The sequence below is a fragment of the Canis lupus genome, chromosome 11 (assembly GCF_003254725.2).
Source record: "Canis lupus dingo isolate Sandy chromosome 11, ASM325472v2, whole genome shotgun sequence".
Classification (NCBI taxonomy): domain Eukaryota; kingdom Metazoa; phylum Chordata; class Mammalia; order Carnivora; family Canidae; genus Canis; species Canis lupus.
The window spans coordinates 25682946-25706419 of NC_064253.1; the positions used below are offsets into that span (position 1 = coordinate 25682946).

Genomic DNA, 23474 nt, shown 5'->3' on the forward strand with positions numbered 1-23474 from the left:
ATATGAGGAAGAGGGGTGTTCTGGGAGATGAGTCTCTCAGCTGTGTGCAGGAAGAGTTAAATGGGTTGGGAGAGGCCTAGAGGCAGAACCAGTAGTCAGGTGACCATCACAGTGGTCAGGGGTTAGATGGAGCTGTTAAGGAAGGGACTGCTGTAATTGTCAGAAAGGAGAACTGGGCCAGTTCTGCAGGTTAACTGCCAGCTTGGCCTAAGCAAATAGCTGATCTTCTTTATAGATAAAAATGAGGGGCCAAGTGTGTGAAAAATTGTAATAATTTATTTTCCTGTAAGTTGAATCATTTAGGGTATATGTTAAGACTGTGTGTGCTCCTAAAAAACTTCAGGGGATTTACCTACTATTAGCATATTCTCCTTAGCTTAGAGCCATTAAGATTCTGCTGTGCCAGTTCTCAGTCAAGTCAAAAAAAATTCTGTTAAACTGTTTGCTTTAGTGTTTATTTACGCTAATAAAAAGTCACTTTTTAGTCACAGGTGAATTTTATTTTTCTTAACTTTTAATTTTGTATCTCAGGAATTTCCAAAGATAGCACAGAGTGGTTCAGTGTATCCTTTATTGAGTTTCTCCCAGTCGTTTTATGTTAAGGAACTGTGGTACAGTATGAACACCAGGAAATCCATACTGGCACAATATACCTGTATAACTCTCTGGTTTTATCACTTGTGTAGATTTGTGCAGCCACCAGTGCAATCGAGATACAGAACTATCACCTTCACCATAGTAAAGTCGTCCCCCATGCTTACCTCCATATATTTATAGTCACACCCATTCCGCTTACACTCCCCAGCACCCCTAACCCTTGTCAGCCAATCTGTCTCCATGTCTAATTCTGTCATTTCAAGCAAATGTATAAATGGAATCAGACTGTATATGACCTTTGAGATTGGCTTTTTTTAGTCAACAGGAGGCCCTTGAGAGCCTTTTAAGTTGGTATATCAATAGTTTGTAACTTTTTGTTGTTAGGTAGTATTCTGTGACTGCTTCATGGTGTGGATATAGCTTGTTGTTTCATCCTGTTAACAAGTGTTTTGCATAGTAAAGGTCTTTAGTTTGAGGAAGTCCAGTTTATTGACCTCCTACTTTCATGAATGGTGCTTTTGGTATCAAAGAAGTCTTCACCAGGGTTTAGTCAGGAGGATTTTCTATATATATATAATATATATATAATATATATAATAAAATATAAAATATTTATATTTTATATATATTTTAAAGTTTTTTAGTTTTATATATATATTTTCTCTCTATATATATATATTAAAGTTTTTTAGTTTTATGTTTTACATTTAAATCTATGACTCCTAAATAAAATCTTAAAAAAAAAAAAAAAAGGGCAGCCCCGGTGGCGCAGTGGTTTAGTGCTGCCTGAGCCTGGGGTGTGATCCTGGAGACCTGGGATCGAGTCCCATGTCTGGCTCCCTGCATGAAGCCTGCTTCTCCCTCTGCCTGTGTCTCTGTTTCTCATGAATAAGTAAATAAAATCTTAAAAAAAAAAAATCTATGACTCCTCTTGTGTTAAATTTTGTATAACATGTGAAGTTTAGGATGCGTTAACCCCCTCCCGTCCCCGCCCCATGGACATCTAGTTCCCCCATTACCATTTGTTGAAAAGGCTCTATTTTCTCCATTGAATTGCTTTTGCACCCTTGTTAAAAATTCGTCAGCTGTGATAGAGTGGGATTATGTCTGAGTTCTTTATTTTGTTCCATTGATTTCTGTGTCTTTCCTTTGCCAATACCCACGTAGGCTTTATTGCTATATCTGTGGGAGACTGAGAATTGGGTAGAATGATTCCTCCCATTTAATATTTTCCTGAATTGTTATTCTATCTCTTGTTTTTCCATATAAATTTTAGATAAACTTATCTGTATCTGCAAAAAATCTGGTGTTTTGATAGAATTACGTTAAACTTGTAATTAATTTGGGAGAATTGATATTTTTAGTGTATTTAATCATCCAGTCTACAACAAAAATATTCCTTCTATTTAGATCTTTTTTTGATTCTTTCATCAATGTTTACGTAGAAGTCCTCTATGTTATTTTAGATTTACACTATTACATTTTTTAATGATTATAAGTAATATTTTATATTTATATAGCTTTGTGTTTCCTTTCAAGTCTTTGGCTAAATGCATATGCATTTTACTCTAGTTTTTTTTTTTTTTTCTTTTTTAAGATTTTATTTATGTATTCATGAGAGAGAGATACAGGCAGAGGGAGAAACAGGCTCTATACAGGGAGCTCGATATGGGACTCAATCCTGGGTCTCCAGGATCATGCCCTGGGCTGAGGGCCCAGGCTCTAAACCACTGAGCCACCTAGGCATCCCAGTTTTTTTTTTTTTTTTTTTAAGATTTTATTTATTCATGAAAGACACCCAGAGAGGCAGAGACACAGGCAAAGAAGCAGGCTCCATGCAGGGAGCCTGATGTGGGACTCCATCCCAGAACTCTGGGATCACGCCCCGAGCCAAAGGCAGACAGACGCTCAACCACTGAGCCACCCAGGTGTCCCCATTTTACCCTTGTTTTAATTCTAGCCGTGACAGCATTTTATTTTCTTGTAAAAAATTTTACACTAATTAGAGGAATTTTTTTTTTTAGCTTAGTGTAACTTTGGAATTTATAATGTTTAAAACTATTTTTTAGGGCAGCCCAGGTGGCTCAGCGGTTTAGCACCGCCTTCAGCCCAGGGTGTGATCCTGGAGAGCCAGGATCGAGTCCCACGTCAGGCTCCCTGCATGGAGCCTGCTTCTCCCTCTGCCTGTGTCTTTGAGCCTTTCTCTCTCTCTCTCTCTCTCTCTCATAAATAAATAAAATAAAAAAAAACCAAAACTATTTTTTTAAAGGATTTCTTTTTTTTTTTTTTTAAAGATTTTATTTATTTATTCATAGACACAGAGAGAGACGCAGAGACACAGGCAGAGGGAGAAGCAGGCTCCATGCAGGGAGCCCGATGTGGGACTCGATTCCAGGTCTTCCAGGATCACGCCCCAGGCTGCAGGCGGCTCCAAACCGCTGTGCCACCGGGCCTGCCTCCCAAAACTATTTTTTATTAAATAATTTCCCAGTTGGACTTAAAAGTTTTTATCTTTTTGATATCTGTGCAACAAGACTGTTAAAGATAAGCTCACCAATCAACTATAGCTACTAAGATCAAGCAGATGCTAGCAAACTGAAGTTTTAACTCCATTTTTTTTTAAATTTTTATTTATTTATGATAGTCACAGAGAGAGAGAGGGGCAGAGACACAGGCAGAGGGAGAAGCAGGCTCCACGAACCGGGAGCCCGATGTGGGATTTGATCCCAGGTCTCCAGGATCGCGCCCTGGGCCAAAGGCAGGCGCCAAACCGCTGCGCCACCCAGGGATCCCTTAACTCCATTTTTTTAGTAGACCAATATATACTGTTATTTTGCTCTACACTGACAAGATATTTTCTACAGAAAAGATGGTTCTTTTAATGACTGAGACTTAGTATTGAATGACATCAATTGCTCTCAATAAGTTGAAGTTCTACTTCCATGCAAGGACAAAACACTTGGACTGTAATCAAAGCTTACCTGAAATGGAATACCAATTCAAAAGCCAGAACTTGGGGGGAAAAAAAGCCTCCAAAGAAATCTTAAGACAAATACTGTCTAATATAAATAAACATGAAAAAGGGAAAACTATAAACCAAACATTAAAGTATTTGATTTTTATTTATTGGACAAGTTCAGTAAAAGAAATTTACTCTATTTTCACCTTCTAGCCATTTGAGAAGATCTATCTGGTTTCACTATTAAATGTTTTCTCAAGTGGTGCCTGGGTGGCTCAGTGGGTTAAATGTCTGCCTTTGGCTCAGGTCGTGATCCCAGGGTCTTGGGATAGAGCCCCACATCTAGCTTCCTGCTCAGTGGGAAGCCTGCTTCTCCCTCTTCTGCTTGTGCTCCGTCAAATAAATAACATCTTAAAAAAAAAGTTTTCTCAAAGGGTGCCTGGGTTGTGTAGTCTGTTCAGCATCCAACTCTTGGTTTCTGTTCAGGTCATGATCTTGTGATCGCACGATCTCAGGGTCATCAGAGTTGTCCAGGCTTTGTGCTCAGGGTGAAGTCTGCTTTAAGACACTCTCTCCCTCGCTCACTGCTGTTCCCCCTGCACACTTCCAACCCCATAAGACCTCTCAATCCCTGAGAATGTGGTAAAATTCCAATCAATAAGAAAAATAACAGGGATTCAACCAATCAATAAAGGAGGATGAAGAAGATTAGATTAGAAGAACCTTTCTTTTTTTTTTTTTTTAAGGATTTATTTATTCATGAGAATACACACAGAGAGGAGAGAGAGAGAGAGAGAGAGGCAGAGGCAGAGGCAGAAGCAGGCTCCCTGCAGAGAGCCCGATGTGGGACTCAATCCTGGAACCCTGGGATCATGACCTGAGCCAAAGGCAGATGCTCAACCGCTGAGCCACCCAGGTGCCCCAGCAATGAGGATTTTTAATTGATATTATGAGTCATTTTTTACTTTATTTTTTTATTTTATTTAAAATGTTTAAAGGGACATTCTTTTGTTTATCTTGGTAATTGTGTGGTTAAAATTGAGGACATAGGTGCCATCTTCTTTGGTATAGCTTGAATCATTTGTATATATAGAGAAAAATATACACATATATGGAGAGGTATTTGCACATGTATGTATGTGTATGTATTTTACATATATATATATGTGTGTGTGTATGTATATATATTTTAATGTTATGAATCTTGGCAAGGCAGCTTTAAGGAAAATAATGATGTATTTTATCCTTGACAAAAGGATATTGAGCACAAGCTGTCAGGTTCTCAAGGCATAAGTTTCTCCCTGGCAACTGCCTAGAGTTAGATTGAAGGAGGTAAAAATTGGTCTCCTGTCCAGGGCAGATGTTGACAGCCTCAGACTGATGTACTCACATCTAATATAGGCAGCCTAGAAGATAGATGTTAAAAGGCAGATGTGATCAGGACAAAGTAACTGTCAATTACTTCTTTGAGTAGGGTTTGAGAGGTAGACAGGAGACAGTGGAATCTGGGTTTGGGAAGTTGATGATGTGAAGACTTGAAGCATTGCTTTGTATGTGAGAGATGGCATTTTAATTTGGTCTTGTTAGTGTGATTTTAATCAGGTTGGAATCATGAACTCTATCTTATATATGGGCTCTTTGATATTTCACAGGAGAAAATTGATAAGTATTCCTACCCTGGAATGTTGAGTATGGGTTGCAAAAAGTGTTCTTAATGATAGTCTAGAAGAGCAATAGTAGAGAAATATTTAACATTTTGAGAAAGATAAAAGTTAATTAGGTTTTTAGATTAGTATGATCATTTTCTTCATTAAAGCTACCAAGAAATCTGCTTTTTTTTTTTCTCATACTCTTGTTTTGAGTTCTGGCATCTTTGAGTGTTGTCCTGACTTTTCCCCTTGCCATCTTGGTATCATTTTCATCCTGTTTTCTCCTCTTATTGTTGTGGATGTCTTCTTTTATGTGCTCCCCTGATGGCTTGGTCTGATGTTGGGTCCCATTCCAGTTCCTTCCCTTGCCATGTTTCTGAGAACTGTGATTAATTTAAAACGTGCTCATTATTGATTCCCATTCCTCCACTCCCATCATTTTAATTCATTTTCTCTTGGTCTTCATTTAACTTGAGCAGGAAAAGCAAAATATAAATTCCAAAAAATCATTAACTGCTTGTCATCTGTATGTTTTATGTCTTAAAGTTGTCTTTCTGACTTAAACTGTAAGTCTCTAGGGTGGAGGGTATATTTTCTTTGACTTGGGATGTGTCAAGCATGCTGTCTGCTTCTGGATCACTACCCTTATGTAAGCATATGCTGCTCTGCAGAGACTTGGTTTCTGGTATAGCCAGCTTGAAAGTGAGGAAAGGAGAGTCATTAAATTCTAATGTTTCTTTTTGGGTTGAAATTCTTCTTTTTTAATTCTGTCTCGTTACACATTTAATAAATAACACTAACCAACACAATAATACTTTTAAGTTATAGTGGGTAATAGTATCGACTTAATATTTTTGTACAGTGTAGCTGAGGAAGTTATCTTAGGTATTAAAATTTTGACTTTGGCATGACTTCAACCATGATGTTGCAGTAACGTGGTTTCTACTAGTTAATTTCTTAAGAAAGTGATTCCAAGTTGAAATGCATGTTATGCATTTATTTGAATGTGTAATCAGGAAGTAAGTGCCTCTCTTTGAAGTGTTTCTGAATAGCAGCAGGGCACACTTGAATTAGTAAGGAAAATGAGAACATGAATATGTGTGGTACTCTATTTTAACTTTTAAAAAAAATCCATTTTGTCGCCTGGAAAAAGAAATTTCAAAGCTCTTTTCGTTATCCCTAGGGGAAGAGAAGCGGTGAGTAGTTTGAGAGTTTTTCTAGGCACTCCCTGAGCTGATTCAGAGGGGTTTATAGTAGTTATATAAGATGACATAAATGTTTATTTCCTGGGTTGATCTTCAAAAGACGAACAGTTTTGTGAATTAAAAATGGCCCCCAGGAGTTCTATTAAAGCATCTGTTAGGAATTCTTTGAATCATTGTCATTTTTTTCTCTAATTATGGAAGTATTATCTAGGGGTCTGTGATTTTTGCCATATATTCCCCACTGATGAATGGAAAGGGGAAAGAAGATTAAGTGCTCATCTTCCTGTCAAGGGGCATATGGGTTATATCTGACACATACTATAATTTGTTTCCTTCCTGTAAGGACTGTGTAATGAAAGCTGTTACTCTTTGCAACAGTATTGCCATTTTATCTTTATTCACAATTGAGAAAAATACTTTATTACTAGATCCTGGAAAATGAATTTTAAAATTTGGATGCAGGGTGGGTGGGGCAAATTGAGAAATGGATGTTAATTTTCTTTTTTAAGATTTTATTTATTTATTCATGGGAGAGAGAGAGAGGGGCAGAGAGGCAGAGGCAGAGGGAGAAGCAGGCTCCCTGCAAGTGGGACTCAATCCTGGGTCTCCAGGATCACATCCTAGGCTGAAGGCAGGCGCTAAACTGCCGAGCCACCCAAGGATCCCCCACTAGCAAATAATTTTTGAAGCCTTGCTCCTGTCAGTTTATTATTATAATTGTTAAAGATTTTATTTATTTATTTAATAGAGAGAGGGAGAAAACATAAGCAGGGGAGCAGCAGCAGGCAGAGGCAGAGTGAGAGGGAGAAGCATATTCCCTACTGAGCAGGGAGCCTGATGTGGGATTTAATCCTAGGACCCTGGGGTCATGACCTGAGCTGAAAGCAGGTGCTTAACTGACTGAAGCACCGAGGTGCCCCCTCTCAGTTTATTATTTTGTAAAAATGAAATTGGTAGAATAACAAATAACTGTTATATCACTTTTTGGTGAGATCTATTAATCAGATATATTTAGTAGGCCTGCCAGTGGACCTAAAGTATTAAAAAAGTAACTTTCAAGAATTAGGAATCCCATGGTAGGGAACTTTTAGCCATTCAGATTCAAGGCTGGGTATTTTCTACTTTTCTCTATAAAAATGCCAAGCTATCAAGTGCAGGGTGATTTATAACTGATTTACTTGCGATGTTGGTTGCTTGCTCTTTTTTTTTCTTTCTCTTCTTCTAATTCTACTCCTTGGATAGAATTGAAACCTTTTTTTTTTTTTTTAATTTTATTCATGAAAGACCCAGAAAGCCAGAGGCAGAGACATAGGCAGAGGGAGAAGCAGGCTCCTTGCAGATAGCCCAATGTGGGACTCCACCGGGACCCTGGGATCTTGACCCTTGAGTCAAAGGCAGACGCTCAGCCACTGAGCCATCCAGGAGCCTTTGTGTTGACAGTCTTGATTTTATGGCACATAGAACACTGTTAGGGATTCTTTTTAAATTTCATCTGTTTTATATTATAGTGAATATACCATGCAGTGTGTAGTTAGTTGACTGGATACAGTTGGGACAAAGTGAGAAGACCTAGTTAGTTTTCACCCTCTAATGCTCACCACATGACTTTGGACAGATTGCCTGTCTGCTGCAGTTTTCTTAGTTTGCCTTGTTGCGTGCTGAAAGAATGTTTTTGATAACTCTTAAAACTTTGCTCTGTAAACTGACAGTTAAATTTTATTCTTTTTTTTTTCTTTAAGGATTTTTAAAATTTATTTGAGAGAAAGCATGTTAGGAGAGGGACAGGCAGAGGAAGAAGCAGACTCTTTGTTGAGCAGGGAGCCCGAATGTGGAGCACAGTCCCAGGACCCTGGGATTAGGACTCGAACTCAAGGCAGACGCTCAACCAATTGAGCCATCCATGCGCCCCAATTTATTGAAGAATTTTTTTTAAAAAAAGATTTAAAAAATTTATTTATTCATGAGAGATAGAGGCAGAGACATAGGCAGAGAGAGAGAAGCAGGCTCCATGCAGGGAGCCCAACATGGGACTTGATCCCAGGTTTCCAGGATCATGCCCTGGGCCAAAGGCAGGCGCCAAACCGCTGAGCCACCCAGAATCCCTGTTCTAAAGAATTCTTGATTCTTCTATTTATTTTTTAACACGTAGTAAACATCTCAAATCAGTCTTAGTGTAATGATCATTTTAGAGAGATGACCATTCAGCAGAAGCTTGCGGACCTTGTTTTTAGGTAATGGCTTATTTACATATTTGTTTATAGGTTTGTGAGTAGAGAAAATGTGAAGATTTTAATCTACCATATGGTTTATTTCTGATGTATTGTTTTCATTACTAATACTGTTAGCTGTGAAGTTAAAGATATGTCATTATGGCTTTGAGCTGGAAGAGATTAGGGTGGACGTATATGTACTGAATTTACTTTTCTTTTTTCCTGCTACTTATTTGTTGTCATTTGGCCTGATTTTAATTTGGACTGATATGCTAGCTGTAGAAGGCATGAGGCTATTGAAGAGGAACTTGTGTGGGAGTAAGAATTTAGAAGGAGGAAGTTTTGGTGAAAGAGATTAGAGTTGGTAAAAAAAAAAATTGTGGGATTAATACAGTGATTATAAGTGATTAAAATTAAATTTAAAATTATCTACCATATTTGTCCATTTGAATGTAAGCTAATCATGAATGAATTTTGATTCATTTTAGTTGGAGTATAATTTTAAGAATCTACTTTAAGTTGATCCTGTTTAACCTGATCTGGGCCTTTTCTTCCACCTCCGGTTTTTTATACGTATCCCAGGCTAACTGTCTTTCATTTTCAGTAGCAGCTGATTCTGAGTTTATTCCACTCACCAGCCCTCACTTCCTTATCCACCCTGCTCAATGTTTAGGCTGAGCTTCATACTGTCTGGAAGCCAGCCTTTTGCTACCTCTGCTTTCACTTCTCATATGAGGGTCCAAGAACCTCCTTTTCCCCTTTCTTGGCTCTTACTTCCTCCTGTTGTCTTGAGTATGTATGTTCTGTTTGTGATCTAGAATCTTCATTTGTCAATTATGGGTCTTCTGTATCTTTTGCCTTCTTATCCCCCTTTATCTATAATTCCAGTAGTGGTAATAGATTCGTATGGGCATTCAGGCACTGTCATAAGCAGTTTATTGAACATTTTCTTCATCTCTTCATCATACAGCAACCCTAGGAAGTAGATACAGGCAATACTCACTTTTGCATGGTTCCACTATATACAGATTTCCCTTACACAGTTTCGTTAAATAATACCAGTCCTCCAGGACTTCTTGGTGGCTCATTCAGTTGAGCATCCAACTCTTGATAGCAGCTCAGGTTATGATCTGTGAGAAGGTTGTGAGATGGAGAAAGAACAAATTTGCTGGGCAGCCCCAGTGGCGCAGCAGTTTGGTGCCGCCTGCAGCCTGGGGTATGGTCCTGGAGACCCTGGATCGAGTCCCACGTTGGGTTCCCTGCATGGAGCCTGCTTCTCCCTCTGCCTGTGTCTCTGCTTCTCTCTCTCTGTGTCTATGAATGGATAAATAAAATCTTTAAAAAAAAAAAAAAAAGAACAAATTTGCTAACAAAGCTGGAAGTGCAGCAAAACAACAAAAAGGGATAAGCTTGGAATTTAAATTTGAATATAATGTAAACTAAGTTATAGGAGAAATAGCTGACTGGAAATGTTGACACCACTGCTGAGGGATGCAGCTGTTTAAACAGGCAACTCTTGGTTTCAGCTCAGGCCCTGATCTTGGGGTCGTGAGATTGAGCCCCATGTGGGGCTCAGTGCAGTCTGCTGGAGATTCTCTCCCTCTGCCCTCCCCCACACTCTTGCACATACTTTCTCTCTCAAGTAAATATGTAGAAAAATCTAAAATAATAATTTAAAAAACCTTCCCTCTCCTTCTGCCCTTTCCCTTTCCCCACCCCCCCTTAAGAAGTCTTTTTTTTGTTTTGTTTTTTTTGTTTTGTTTTTGTTTAAAGAGATTCTAGATATGCAGTCAGAGGGACTTAGTGAAGGCAGAGTTACTGACAAAGGAGTTACTGGAGGAAAGTGGCTGAGATGAAGAGTGATGGTGTCCAAGACAGGGTGATGTGTTCAAAACCTTTACACTAAAGGAACTCTTTGAGATATTTCGTGACATTGAAAGTGCAAAGGATAAGATGTTGGAAACTGATCCAAATTTAGAAGCGTAGGACAATTTGCCCAGGGGCAGAAGAGATCCATTATCTGTATCCTAAATTAAATGCTGAAGAAGGCATGTGGTGTTCAAAAACTTTGTGTAGTTCTCTTACAAAGAAAAAACACTAATTCTCATTGTTTATAATGTTGTAAGTAACAGTGTATTAAATATTAATTATACTATTTTTTCATTTCTCTATATATTTATACTTAGTAGTAAAGGAGCTTTTAACATTTTGTCAAAAAATGTTAAAGGTCACAGGGTAACCATAATTTTCCAATTAAGTTTACTTTGCAGTGTTAGAGCTTGTATGGTTGTTTTTATGGACCTGTACTACTGTGCAAAGCGAGGATTATCTGTATCATCTGTTTTACAGTTGTGGAAACTGAGGCCTGTTTAGTGGCGAAACTGCAGTTTCTGTCTGTGTGACTTCTAATTTTATGATCCTATTCTTTGCTATTTTACTGCTACCCATCTACGCACATGAAGAAAGTTTCTTTAATAGGCCCGTGATTTCTCCTGGTCACAGACCAGATTCTTCAAAGAGTATTCTTGTTCTGTTATCCTTGAAATCTGTCTTTTGCATTTCCCACAAAGTTGCTCCCTCTCATTCCCTCCTTATCAGCTACACTGGCTTCCTTGACTTTATAGGATTGTTTTTTTTTTTTTTTTAAAGATTTATTTATTTATTCATGAGAGACACAGAGAGAGGCAGAGACACAGACTGAGGGAGAAGCAGGCTTTCTGCAAGGAGCGTGATGTGGGACTGGATCCTGGATCCTGGGATCACGCTCTGAGCCAAAGGCAGACACTCCACTGCCGAGCCACCCAGGTGTCCCTACAGGATTGTTTTTGTGTGCATCTGCCCTGGGTCCTTTGAGTTGGTACTCCCTCTCTTTGGAACTTTTTTTAAAGAGCCAGATTGCTCCTGTGTTTCCTTTTTTAAGACTCTCCTCAAGTGGTGCCTTTTCATTGAAGTCTGACTTGATCCCCGTATGTATGTATGTATTTATTTATTTATTTATTTATTCATTCATTTATGATGTTAATGATTTTATTTATTTTTTAATTTCTTTTTTTATTGGGGTTCAGTTGCCAACATATTGCCTAAAACCCAGTGCTCATTCCTCCAAGTGCCCCCCTCAGTGCCCATAACCCAGTCACCCCAACCCCCCCCTTCCCCCCCTCCCCCTCACTTCCCCTTCCACTACCCCTTGTTCATTTCCCAGAGTTAGGTGTCTCTCATGTTTTGTCACCCTCACTGATATTTTCATTTTCTTTTTCTTTCCTTTCCCTTTATTCCCTTTTACTAATTTTTATATTCCCCAAATGAATGAGACCATATAATGTTTGTCCTTTTCCTATTGACTAATTTCACTCAGCATAATACCCTCCAGGTCCCTCCACGTCGGAGCAAATAGTGGGTATTTGTCATTTCTAATGGCTGAGTAATATTCCATTGTATACATAGACCACATCTTCTGTATCTATTCATCTTTCGATGGACACCGAGGATGAGCACTGGGTGTTATGCTGTATGTTGGCAAATTGAACTCCAGTCCCCGTATTTTAAATTATATATTGTATCCCCATTCTCCTTGTCCTTAACATCACTGCTGTTCTCTCTCACAAGTACTTTTGTTTCACAGCTTGATTGTGTTTATCATCTTCCCCTCACATTAGAATGTAAGCTCTCTGGAGGCAGGGATTTTTGTCTGGTTAGTTAGTTTTTTAAAAAAGATTTTATTTATTTACTTTAGAGAGAGGGAGAAAGATAGCATCTCTGCAGGGGGAGCAGCAGAGGGAGAGGGACAAGCTGACTTTACGCTTAATCCCCTAATCCTGAGATCAAGACCTGAGCTGAAATTAAGAGTTAGACTCTTTACCACCTGAGCCATCTGAGCACCCCTGGTTAGTTAATTTCTATCCCAAATGGTTAGAATGGTGCCTGGCTCCTAGAAGATATTCAGTAAACATTTGTTATTAAAAGGCATTAATTAATGCTCTTAAAGGTGGTTGTTGAACAGATAGATGCTCACGAAACACAATGAAGACCTTTTTCACTGTCTTCTCTTCTAATTTTACCTAATAATTTCTGCCAACCTTGTATTGTTTCCTAGTGCAAGCTGACGAAAGGCATTTTAGATATTTTACCTTGGTTCACCCTCATGGCAAAGTACTGCCTGTACTTTGGAAAGAAAAAACAGACAATGGAGTCTAGTCACATAGCTAGTAAGTGGAAAAGCCAAAATTTAGGCTTATCTCAAACTCCAAGGCCTGTGCTCTTTGAAGTCACTGCATTTGATACTCTTTAGGTCTTTATTGAGCCATAATTCACATTCCATAATATTCACTCTTTTAAAATGTACAGTTCAGTGCTTTTTAATATATTTACAAGGTTGTGCAGCCATTCACTACTATGTAACTTCAGAACATTTTCATTACTCCGGAAAGAAACCCCATACCTATTAGCAGTTAGTCCTCACTCTTTCTTTTTGCCCCACCTGCTGGCAACCACTAATCTGGCTTTTGTCTCTCTCTGGATTTACTTATTTTAGACATTACACATCAGTGGAATAATACAATATGTGGCCTTTTGTAACTGCCTTCTTTCACATAGTATATGCTCAGAAGATTCATTCATGTTGTAGCATGTATCAGTACTTAATTCCTTTTTATGGTTAACTGTCGTATGGATAATACCACATTTTCTTTATCCATTCATTAGTAGATGAATGTTTTGGTTCTCACATTTCAGCTATTGTGAATAGTGCTGCTATGAACATTTATGTATAAGTTTTTGTGTAGACCTACATTTTCAGTGTTTTAGGAATATACCTAGGAGTGGAATTGCTGGATCATACTGTAACTTTACATTTAACCTTTTGAGGGCCTACTAGAGTGTTTTCAAAGTCACTGCACCATTTCACTTTCCTACCAATGGAGTATGACATTTCCAGTTTTTGAACATTTCTCACCAGCATTTATTATTATCTTTGATTTTAGCCTTCTCAGTAGACCTGAAGTGATATTGTGATTTTGTTATATATTGCCTTTATGACTGATGAGACTGAGCATTTTTTCATGTACTTATTAGCTGTTCATATATCATCTTTGGAGAGATACCTGTAATGCCTTTGCCTATTTTAAATTGGACTGTCTTTTTATTTAGTCATATGAGTTCTTTTTATATTGTATCTGCTAGATTTTTATTTTATAGACCGTTTTCAGAAAATTTCTTCTGTTGATCTTTTCACTTTCTGGTGGTGTCTTTTGAAGCACAAAAATTTCAGATTTTGATGATGCTGTTTTATCTAGTTTTTCTTCTATTATTTATCCTTTTGGTGTCCTAGCTTAGAAACTGTTGCCTGTTCAGAGGCCATGAAGAAATATGTTAATGTTTTCTTCTAAGTGTTAATAATTGTAGCTCTTAAATTTAAGTTTAGATCTGCTTTGAAACTATATGGTGTGAGGTAGAGGTCCAAGTTCATTCTTTTGCGTGTGGAAATCCATTGTCCCAGTACTGTTTGTTTGAAAGACTGTTTTTTTCCTATTGAATGGTCTTGGCAGCCTTGTTGAAAATTCATTGACTATATTTCTGGAATCTCAGTTCTTTTCTTTTGATCTGTATGTATGCATTTGATTTTTTTTGTCACCTTGGTTCTCTTTGTTTCTTTTTTCAGAAAAGGAAGTCTTTGTCCTCTACTCCTAATTTCACAGTCTGAGGGGCTACCTTTTACCCCCTCCCCTTTTAAATCTTCATACAGTGCTCTTGCCCTTTTCTCTAACTACAACCCTAGCTTGAAACCTTTAAGTCACCTTTGATGCTTGCTTTTTCTTCACTCTTTATTATGAAAGGTTGTTAAATCATTTGACGCCTATCTTTATAATCTATTACTATTCTTTCCTGGGCTCTCACTTTGGCTTCTGACCCATCTGTGTGGTCAGATTTATTTTATGTGCTTTTGTTGGGTTAATCCTGTGTATCTGTGACTTTGACTTCCCTCTTTGGCTCAGGAATTCTTTGTACTTTTTGTCCATGGCTTTTCCATCCCCATCTTCTTTTTCTATACATGTCCTTCACATCCCAGTTAGACTGGAGGGTTCCGCCTCCAAATATGCCTTATTATTATGTATCTCGACTTGATAAGTGGTTCTAACAGCATAAACATTGGCATTACAAATCCTGGCTCTTCCACTTAGTGTCTTACCTGATAGTGTGATTAAGTTAGTTAACCTTTCTAAGGTTTAGTTGTCTCATTGGTATAGATGGGCTAATACCACCGACTTTTGGGGTGATTTATAGGACTAAATAAAATATGTAGAGTGGATATATAATAAATGTTGGATATTATGTTGCTGTTCCTTTTGCTTGAGATGCTAACTTCCTTAATATTACTGCCAAGAAATCCTTCCCATCCTTTGAGAGCATAGCCTGTTTCAGAGTACCATGTTTCCCATAAAAACTGTTGCTGGCATTTCACTTCTTCCTCAGGCTGGTTGTTAGTGCTTTCTCCTTTGAAACTCTGTACTTTCATGTCTTTCTTATAGCCTGTGCATTAAAATGCCACATAATTTCTGTATGATCATGTTCTTTTTCTGGATTATAAACTACTTGAAAGCAGAGATAGTCCTGTTCAGCTATGTATCCCTAGCAGTAGATTTATTTATTTTTTAATTTTAACTTTTTTTTTTAAAATTTTAATTTATAATAGTCACACACACACACACACACACACACAGAGAGAGAGAGAGAGAGAGGCGCAGAGACATAGGCAGAGGGAGAAGCAGGCTCCATGCACCGGGAGCCTGACATGGGATTTGATTCAGGGTCTCCAGGATCGTGCCCTGGGCCAAAGGCAGGCGCCAAACCGCTGCGCCACCCAGGGATCCCTAATTTTAACTTTTATTTTTAAAGATTTTATTTAATCACAAGAAGAGACAGAGAGAGGCAGAGGCACAGGCAGAGGGAGAAGCAGGCTCCCTGCAGGGAGCCTGATGCGGGACTCCAGAACCCTGGGATCAAAACTGGAGTGGAAGGCAGACGCTCAACCACTGAAGCACCCAGGTGCCCTGAGATGTTTGCCTTAATCAGGCTTTAATTGCTTATCTGTCTTCTGCCCCCACCTTTACAGTTCCATGAGGACATGGGCTGTGTCCTGTGTGCTGTATCACTGACACCTAATTCAGACTTTGATACCAATGGGTGCAATAAATATATGAATAAATGAGTTTGGTCTTTTTAAGCATCATACAATAATATTTTCAGTGTTATGTATCCATATAATCATTTCCATATGTCTTTATCTTTCTTTTTTTTTTTTTAAACTTTTTATTTATTTATTCATAGAGACACAGACAGAGAGAGAGGCAGAGACACAGGTAGAGGAAGAAGCAGGCTCCATACAGGGAGCCCGACGTGGGACTCGATCCCAAGTCCCTGGGATCAGGCCCTGGGCTGGAGGTGGTGCTAAACCCGCTGAGCCACCAGGGCTGCCCTGTCTTTATCTTTCTATGTCTGTTTATTTATTTATTTTTTTAAATTTTTTAAAATTTTTATTTATTTATGATAGTCACATAGAGAGAGAGAGAGAGAGAGAGAGAGAGAAAGAGGCAGAGACATAGGCAGAGGGAGAAGCAGGCTCCATGCACCAGGAGCCCGACGTGGGATTTGATCCCGGGGCTCCAGGATCGCGCCCTGGGCCAAAGGCAGGCGCTAAACCGCTGCGCCACCCAGGGATCCCCTCTTTCTATGTCTGTATCTTAGGTCTAGGAAAATGTTTTAACTCTGAAATTCTTCATTGTGAGTTAAATCTGACTTGACATAGGTAGAAATTATCTTTACTCTTTTTTTTTAAATCTTTACTCTTAATACTATATGGAGCTTCTGAGCCCAATTAGTACATGAATTTGAGACTGAATTCAACCTTTTCCCCCCTAAGCTCAAATTCTGCAGCTAAATTTGATAGCTAGGAGAGATCTGGTAGGACTGTTCAGAAGTCACTAGGCTTCTTGGGAGAGTTTTTTTTTTTTTTTTTTTTTTTTTTAATTTTAGTGGAAGAACTGAGTGGCCTTTAGGCTTTATTTATTTTTTAAAAATTTTTATTTAATTATTTATGATAGTCACACAGAGAGAGAGAGAGAGAGGCAGAGACACAGGCAGAGGGAGAAGCAGGCTCCATGCACCAGGAGCCCGACGTGGGATTCGATCCCAGGTCTCCAGGATCGCACCCTGGGCCAAAGGCAGGCGCCAAACCGCTGCGCCACCCAGGGATCCCGGCCTTTAGGCTTTTTTTTTCTTTTTTCTTTTTTTTTTTTTTTCCGGCCTTTAGGCTTTAATCTTGAGTGGACACATTCAGCCAAGGGAGAGAGTAATTATTTTTCCAGGAACCCAAATGTAGTCATCATATAGGTACTGTATAACTGTATACTGTGTAACTGCTGCATCACAGTTCTGGCCCTCCATTTTTTGCTATAAGAAAAGAGGGCCAGTAGGCACTCGAAATGATTATTAATAGAAATGAATGACAAAAAGTGTAAGTGGGATCCCTGGGTGGCTCGATGGTTTAGCGCCTGCCTTTGGCCCAGGGTGCGATCCTGGAGCCCCGGGATCGAGGCCCACATCGGGCTCCTAGCATGTAGCCTGTGTCTCTGCCCCCCCCCCCCCCCCCCGTCTATCATAAATAAATAAATAAATCTTAAAAAAAAAAAAAACAAAAAGTAAGTTATTTTACAAGTGTCTAAGAAGCGTTATAAATAAATTCTTAGTATTGTTGAATTTAGGATTGTATAATATAACCTCATATTCCTAATAACTATAGGAAAATGTATATGTTTTTGGTGTAACTTTTAAAATTATGGATATAATACATATTCGTTATGGAAAATAGTTTTGTAAATACAGAATAATGTAAGGAGATTGTAACCTAGTAGAACTGCTATTTGCCTTTGGATTCCTGTCTTCTTTTTTTTTTTTTTAAACACATTACTCAGATTTTTTTTTGTTTTCTTTATGCTTACAGTTTCATCATAATTTTTTTAAAGATTTTATTTATTTATTCATGAGAGAGAGACAGAGAGAGGCAGAGACCACACAGGCGGAGGGAGAAGCAGGCTCCATGCAGGGAGCCTGACGTGGGACTCCATCCCTTTATCCCCGTTCTCCAGGATCACACCCTGGGCTGTAGGCGGCGCTAAACCGCTGCACCACTGGGGCTGCCCAGTTTCATCATAAATTTTAACATTTTTTCATATAGAGTCTAATATTTGCATAATAGTCAATTGTAGGATATTACATAATTTACTTAACTAGATAGTTATTGTTGAGCATTTGAGCTGTTGTCATTGTCTTACTATGAGGAAAATGAATTAGTCATTGATTCAGCTTTGTCTTTTCATATGCCAGTAAGCCTTTCTTGAGGTAGTTAATGAAGTGTGGAGGTCCTACCTATTGGTTGCTGTATTTCTGTATCATTTTGTGGATGTGAGGGTAGATCACATTAGATCCATTTTTCCCCCCCCACAGAAATCTTTTCCCCCCTTAGGAGCCCCCCCCCCTTGGAGGCTTAAAGCTCTTTTTTGAAAGGAGTGTTTTTAAGTCTCTTTATATATATCACCAAATCACTTTCCAGATACTGTTTTCACCAGCAGTATATGAGAGTGCTTTTCTTAGTGACCTGTAAAACAAACAAAAGAAAACACAATAAAAATGAGAGCCCTTAAATTAAATTCTGTGCATGAACTATACAAAGTTTGAATTATTATTTTTGACGAAGACCACTTATTTAGTTCATTACTGATGAGTTTGTTTTTTTTATGCTGTAAAACAGGTGATTTGATGAAGACTGCAGCCGGAGAGTTTGCAGATGATCCCTGTTCTTCTGTGAAGCGTGGCAACATGGTTCGGGCAGCTCGAGCTTTGCTCTCTGCTGTTACCCGGCTGCTTATTTTGGCTGACATGGCAGATGTCTACAAATTACTTGTTCAGCTGAAAGTTGTAAGTACAGGCCTGTCTCTGTAATTTTGTTCTTTCCATCACAGTGAGGCTGCTGCTGGCCATAGTTAATTCAGCATTCCTTAGAGTTTGTTTTGGTTTTGAACTTGGTTTACCTAAGTGGACCAGGAATGTTTTCCTTTAGTTTCCATTTTCTGTTCCCCTCTAAGTACACCTCAGACTTGCTATCAGCTTATGCAGCCTTGATTTTAATGAAGAACTTCTAGCAAAGGTACTGTTTTGACTCTCCTTCTGCACTAGTGATTAAGCATTTCCTTGTTCCAGAGTTAAGAAGCCAAGATATGTTAAATTGTAACATTTTAGATAGAAGTCAATATAATGTTCCCATGTAGGAGGTGATCAAATATTTGAGGGCCTTGAAAACTGAAGAAAAAGTTTAGATTGCTATCTGAGTAGCTGTTAAAAAGAATAAAATAGTATAGATGTTTTTTTAGACACAGATTTGTATTGTTTAGAATTTTTCTTATTTAGGGGTATGTTTTATAGGTGGAAGAAGGTATCTTGAAACTGAGGAATGCTGGCACTGAACAAGACTTAGGAATACAGTATAAAGCCCTAAAACCTGAAGTGGATAAGCTGAACATTATGGCAGCCAAAAGACAACAGGTACAATCATGATTTGGGGCATATATTAAGGTTGTTTATATTATTATCTGGTAGGAAAAATCGATTTTAAGTTTTCTGAAGGTAACAGTACCTCCCTCTGCCAGTATAATTCTATTGAAACATATAATTTATGAAGTATCCTTTTAGTATTGTATTGTTAATAAAACTGTAATTAAGTTTCATTCATGTTATACCCCTGTTTTAATTCTCATGGAAATTTTACTTTAAATAGCTTGGCAATTTGCAATTGTGTCTAGAGAGGTGATAGATAAGGTCTTTGTTATGTGCTTTCAAGGATTAATTTGAGTTGGTGGTAGAGTTACATTCAGATTTTTAAAAACCTTAAGCCAGTTGAAAATTATTAGAATTACTTGCATATCAGAAACTAACCCCATCCCTTCTCCCCATATTTGGCCACTTTTTAAGTATTTCTTATTAAGCATCTTTTTAAAAAAGATTTTATTTTACTTTATTTTTTATTTATTTTATTTTAGATTTTATTTTATTTTAGATTTTATTTTAGATTTATTTATTCGGAGACAGAGAGAGAGAGAGAGAGAGGGGCAGAGATACAGGCAGAGTGAAGAAGCAGGCTCCATGCAGGAAGCCTGATGTGGGACTCGATCCTGGGACTCCAGGGTCATGCCCTGGGCCGAAGGCAGGTGCCAAACCGCTGAGCCACCCAGGGATCCCCAGATTTGATTTGTTCATTTATTCATGAGAGACCGAGACCGAGAGAGAGAGGCAGAGGGAGCCTGATGCAGGACTCTATCCCAGGACCCCAGGATCACGACCTGAGCCAAAGGCAGACACTTAACCTCTGAGCCACCCAGGTGACCCTTTTAAGCATCCTTAGTAGTTTCCATAGTATTACGAATTTGTGTTGTGTGGCATGTGGATCATTGTTCTCATTTTTCCAAGCTTTGCTAACCCTTTGGCATTTTGGCACCTAGGGTGCTTTGAAGTCGTCTTTGTGCCCATTCTGTTGGATGTGGTGTGCGCTGTAGGGGAGATGCACTTGTCACCATCCAGTTTATTAAAACTTCCATAGGTCTTTTATTTTTAATTTTTAAAAAGATTCTGTTTATTTATTTGAAAGGGAGAGAGTGCGCTCGCACGCACAGGCAATGGGGAAGGGCAGAGGGACAAACAGGCTCTCCACTGACCTGGGAGCCTGATTGGAGGGGGGGCGAGCGGGGCTCCATGCGGAACCCCAATCCCAGAACCCTGGGATCATGCATGACCTGAGCCAAGGCAGATGCTTAACTGACTGAGCCACCCAGGCGCCCAGAACTTCCTTAGTTCTGATCAAGCTCATACTTCTTCATAAAGCCTTGAAAAGATCTATTCTTGTTCACTGATACCTCTATCAGTAAGGATATTTCATGCTACAGTTCACAGAAAACCCAGCTCCAAAACTGCTTGAACAGTGGGAGATTTATTTTCTCACTAATTAGAAGTTCGAATTAGATGTGACTTTGAAGGGGTTAAGATGAAATGTTTTGTGTGGTATTATCAAGGATCCAGGTATTTGACATTTTCCAGTTGCTGTGTTCAGCGTGCCTAGTACTGGATGTTAATAGAAACTCTAGGCTGTGTCCAGCAAGAAAAAAAGAACCATTTCTTCATATATCTTTTTTTAGAAGCAAATGATCTAGAAGCCCATAACAGATTTGCCCTAAATCTAAATTGTGTAACATACTCATTCTGTACTAATCATTAGTGAGAGGACAGAGAGGGACCCCCGACAAGAGCTCTGACAGGCATAAGGAAAATGAAGTCAGTACTGTACATGTCCAGTGTCTGCAGTCCTCAGCTTTGGAGTCTTCTTAGTAACTTTCATTTAGTTATATTGAAGTAGTGGAAAAACTTTACCCTACAGGATTGAGAAGATTAAATAATATATGTAAAGTACTTAATAAGGTTATTGACTATATTTTAAGGTTAGGTTGTGAGCAGACAGGATCTGCACATATCAGATCCTGGTTTTACATTTCTATTACTTAATATTACACATGATAATATAGCTAGATTTGATGTGTTGCCTGAGTAATTTAGTTCTTGCAGGCTTAGTGTGTTTTTATCACTTATCCCTGCATTGGCTTCTGTTTTCATCACATAAATTGCAAGTTTTTTTCTTTTTACTGGGCCTGATCGGTTCTAAGAACTTGTTTAATAGTATGATAATTCTGTAAATATAGCACACTGGCCCGATTATGTTCACAGTTTATTTTACTTAATGTTTTTGACCTAAATTCTCATTTGAATACGTAAAGTAAATATGTATTTAAAAAATAAAGTTTGATGAATAGTCCTACTGTCTTAAAACCTAGTATGATTTTGGTTTTTGAAGCTTATTATTTGAGGAAAATGAGAACATTTGCACTGATAAGATATTGGCTGTCTTTGCAAAAATGGTAGAATAAGTAAATTGATGATGTTCTTGAGATAGAACACAATGATAGTTGAGACTTTTGGAAAAGCTTACTGAAAAGTATTACTTGCCTGTCTTTTTTATTCTGTATGCCAAAATATATGAAGAGTTCCTTGAACATAATCCCTGATGTACTTAAAAAAAAAAAAAAAACCATAACCAACAGTGAATTTCATGTATTTCTGAAATAAGATGTAATTAAAATCTTGAAGTTATTACTTAACATGCTGGGTATTCTTATATTTATCCCTCCATATCTCTTTGTCACCCTTGTTCATCCAGTTCTCTGCCCCAGAAACCTAATTTGTCTGGACTATATCCAGGGCTCCTTTGCCCTCAAGGTCCTGATTGGGTTTGGCCAATGGGAGCATCAGTAGGGATCAGAGGAGATAGAAGAGCAAGGCCTGGGATTCATTCCCCTGGTTCCCATCTTGCTTGTTGATCTGGGTGGCTAAAAGTCATAGCTCCTGTCAGGGGATATTCTCCACACACCTTGCTCCCTGGATTCTGGTGACTGCTGCCTCCCTGTCTCATCAGGCCTAAGTGTCTTAACAGCCTCGTGGGTTCCCTGTACTTTCCCCATACCTTTATAGCATAGTTGTCTTGTTTTTATAGTATATCCTGGTCATTTATAGTTTTCCTTGGGCCTAATTCTTAAACCTTTGGCCTTAACCCTCTGCAGTAGAGTCTGAGTTGGCTGGCTGTGGGCTCCTTTGTGCCTCCTGATCATAAAATGCTCTTTTGTAGGTTGTGGGTCTTGGTGTGTATTCCTGTAAAGTAATGCTTTCTTTGGGAATTAAATGTCTGCCTAATCATTTTACCCTAAGATCCCAGCCTGGTGGAAACTTCATTCTCCCTTTTGGATATTGCCCACTGGTCTCCTTCAGTAATTGTAACATTTTTTCACAGTGTGTTTTCTGGCAGGATTCCTGTACTGCTGTGTGCTTAGTCATTTAGACTGTTTTTGCCTTTTACTTTTTCTTCTTTCCTCAGGCATTGTATGTAATAATTTACCTTCTTATGGAGACTCTTACCTTTGCAGACAGCCCATAGTCCAAAAAAGGAGTATTTACTAAAGAGCGATACTTGGGTGTGATGTATATACTGGCTTCTTTATTTTTATTATTTTTAAAAGATTTTATTTATTTAAGAGAGTGACAGAGCATGAGCAGGGGGGAAGAGGGAGAGAGGGAAGCAGACAACCTGCTGAGTGTGGAGCCTGAGGTGGGGTTTCATCCCAGGACCCTGGAATTATGACCTGAGCCACAGGCAACCACTTAACCAACTGAGCCACCCCGGTGCCCCTATACTGGCTTCTTTAGCTGCCCTTGTATCATTTAAGCAGTAAGCACCCATTGAGGAAATGCTAACCCTCATAAGATCTTTAGGCTCTTTGAAATTTTATCTGTTTCTCCTTAAGGTTTTTCTGGGGCATGGTCTGGTGGTGGTAATAAGGATGTTGCTGAAAATAATAATGAATAACTCTAAAAAGGTGTTTTCTATGTGCTAAAAACTGTTATAAACTCTTTGTTAATACAGACTCATTTAATCTTCACAAAGTAATATAAAGTAGATACTAAAATTGATCATTTTTATAGATGAAAGAACTGTAGCACAGGGAGGTTAAATAATTTGGCAAGGTCATTAATGTAGTCAGGTGGAGCCAGGTTTTAAACCCAGGCTGGAGACACCTGGGTGGCTCAGCGGTTGAGCGCCTGCCTTTGGCCTAGGGCGTGATCCTGGAGTCCCGGGATCGAGTCCCACATTGGGCTCCCTGCATGGAGCCTGCTTCTCTCTCTGCTTCTCTCTCTCTCTCTCTCTCATATA

General features: G+C 38.7%; 1 protein-coding gene across 4 annotated transcripts in view; it reads left to right on the plus strand.

Moving 5' to 3' along the window:
* Positions 1-23474, plus strand: part of CTNNA1 (catenin alpha 1) — a 185544-nt gene that overhangs the window by 42828 nt on the left and 119242 nt on the right. For all 4 annotated transcript variants that reach the window (XM_025432739.3, XM_049091833.1, XM_035696639.2 and 1 more), the window contains exons 4-5: positions 18423-18589; positions 19094-19213. In XM_025432739.3, coding sequence (XP_025288524.1) covers positions 18423-18589; positions 19094-19213 — 287 coding nt within the window. The remainder of the gene's footprint in view (positions 1-18422; positions 18590-19093; positions 19214-23474) is intronic.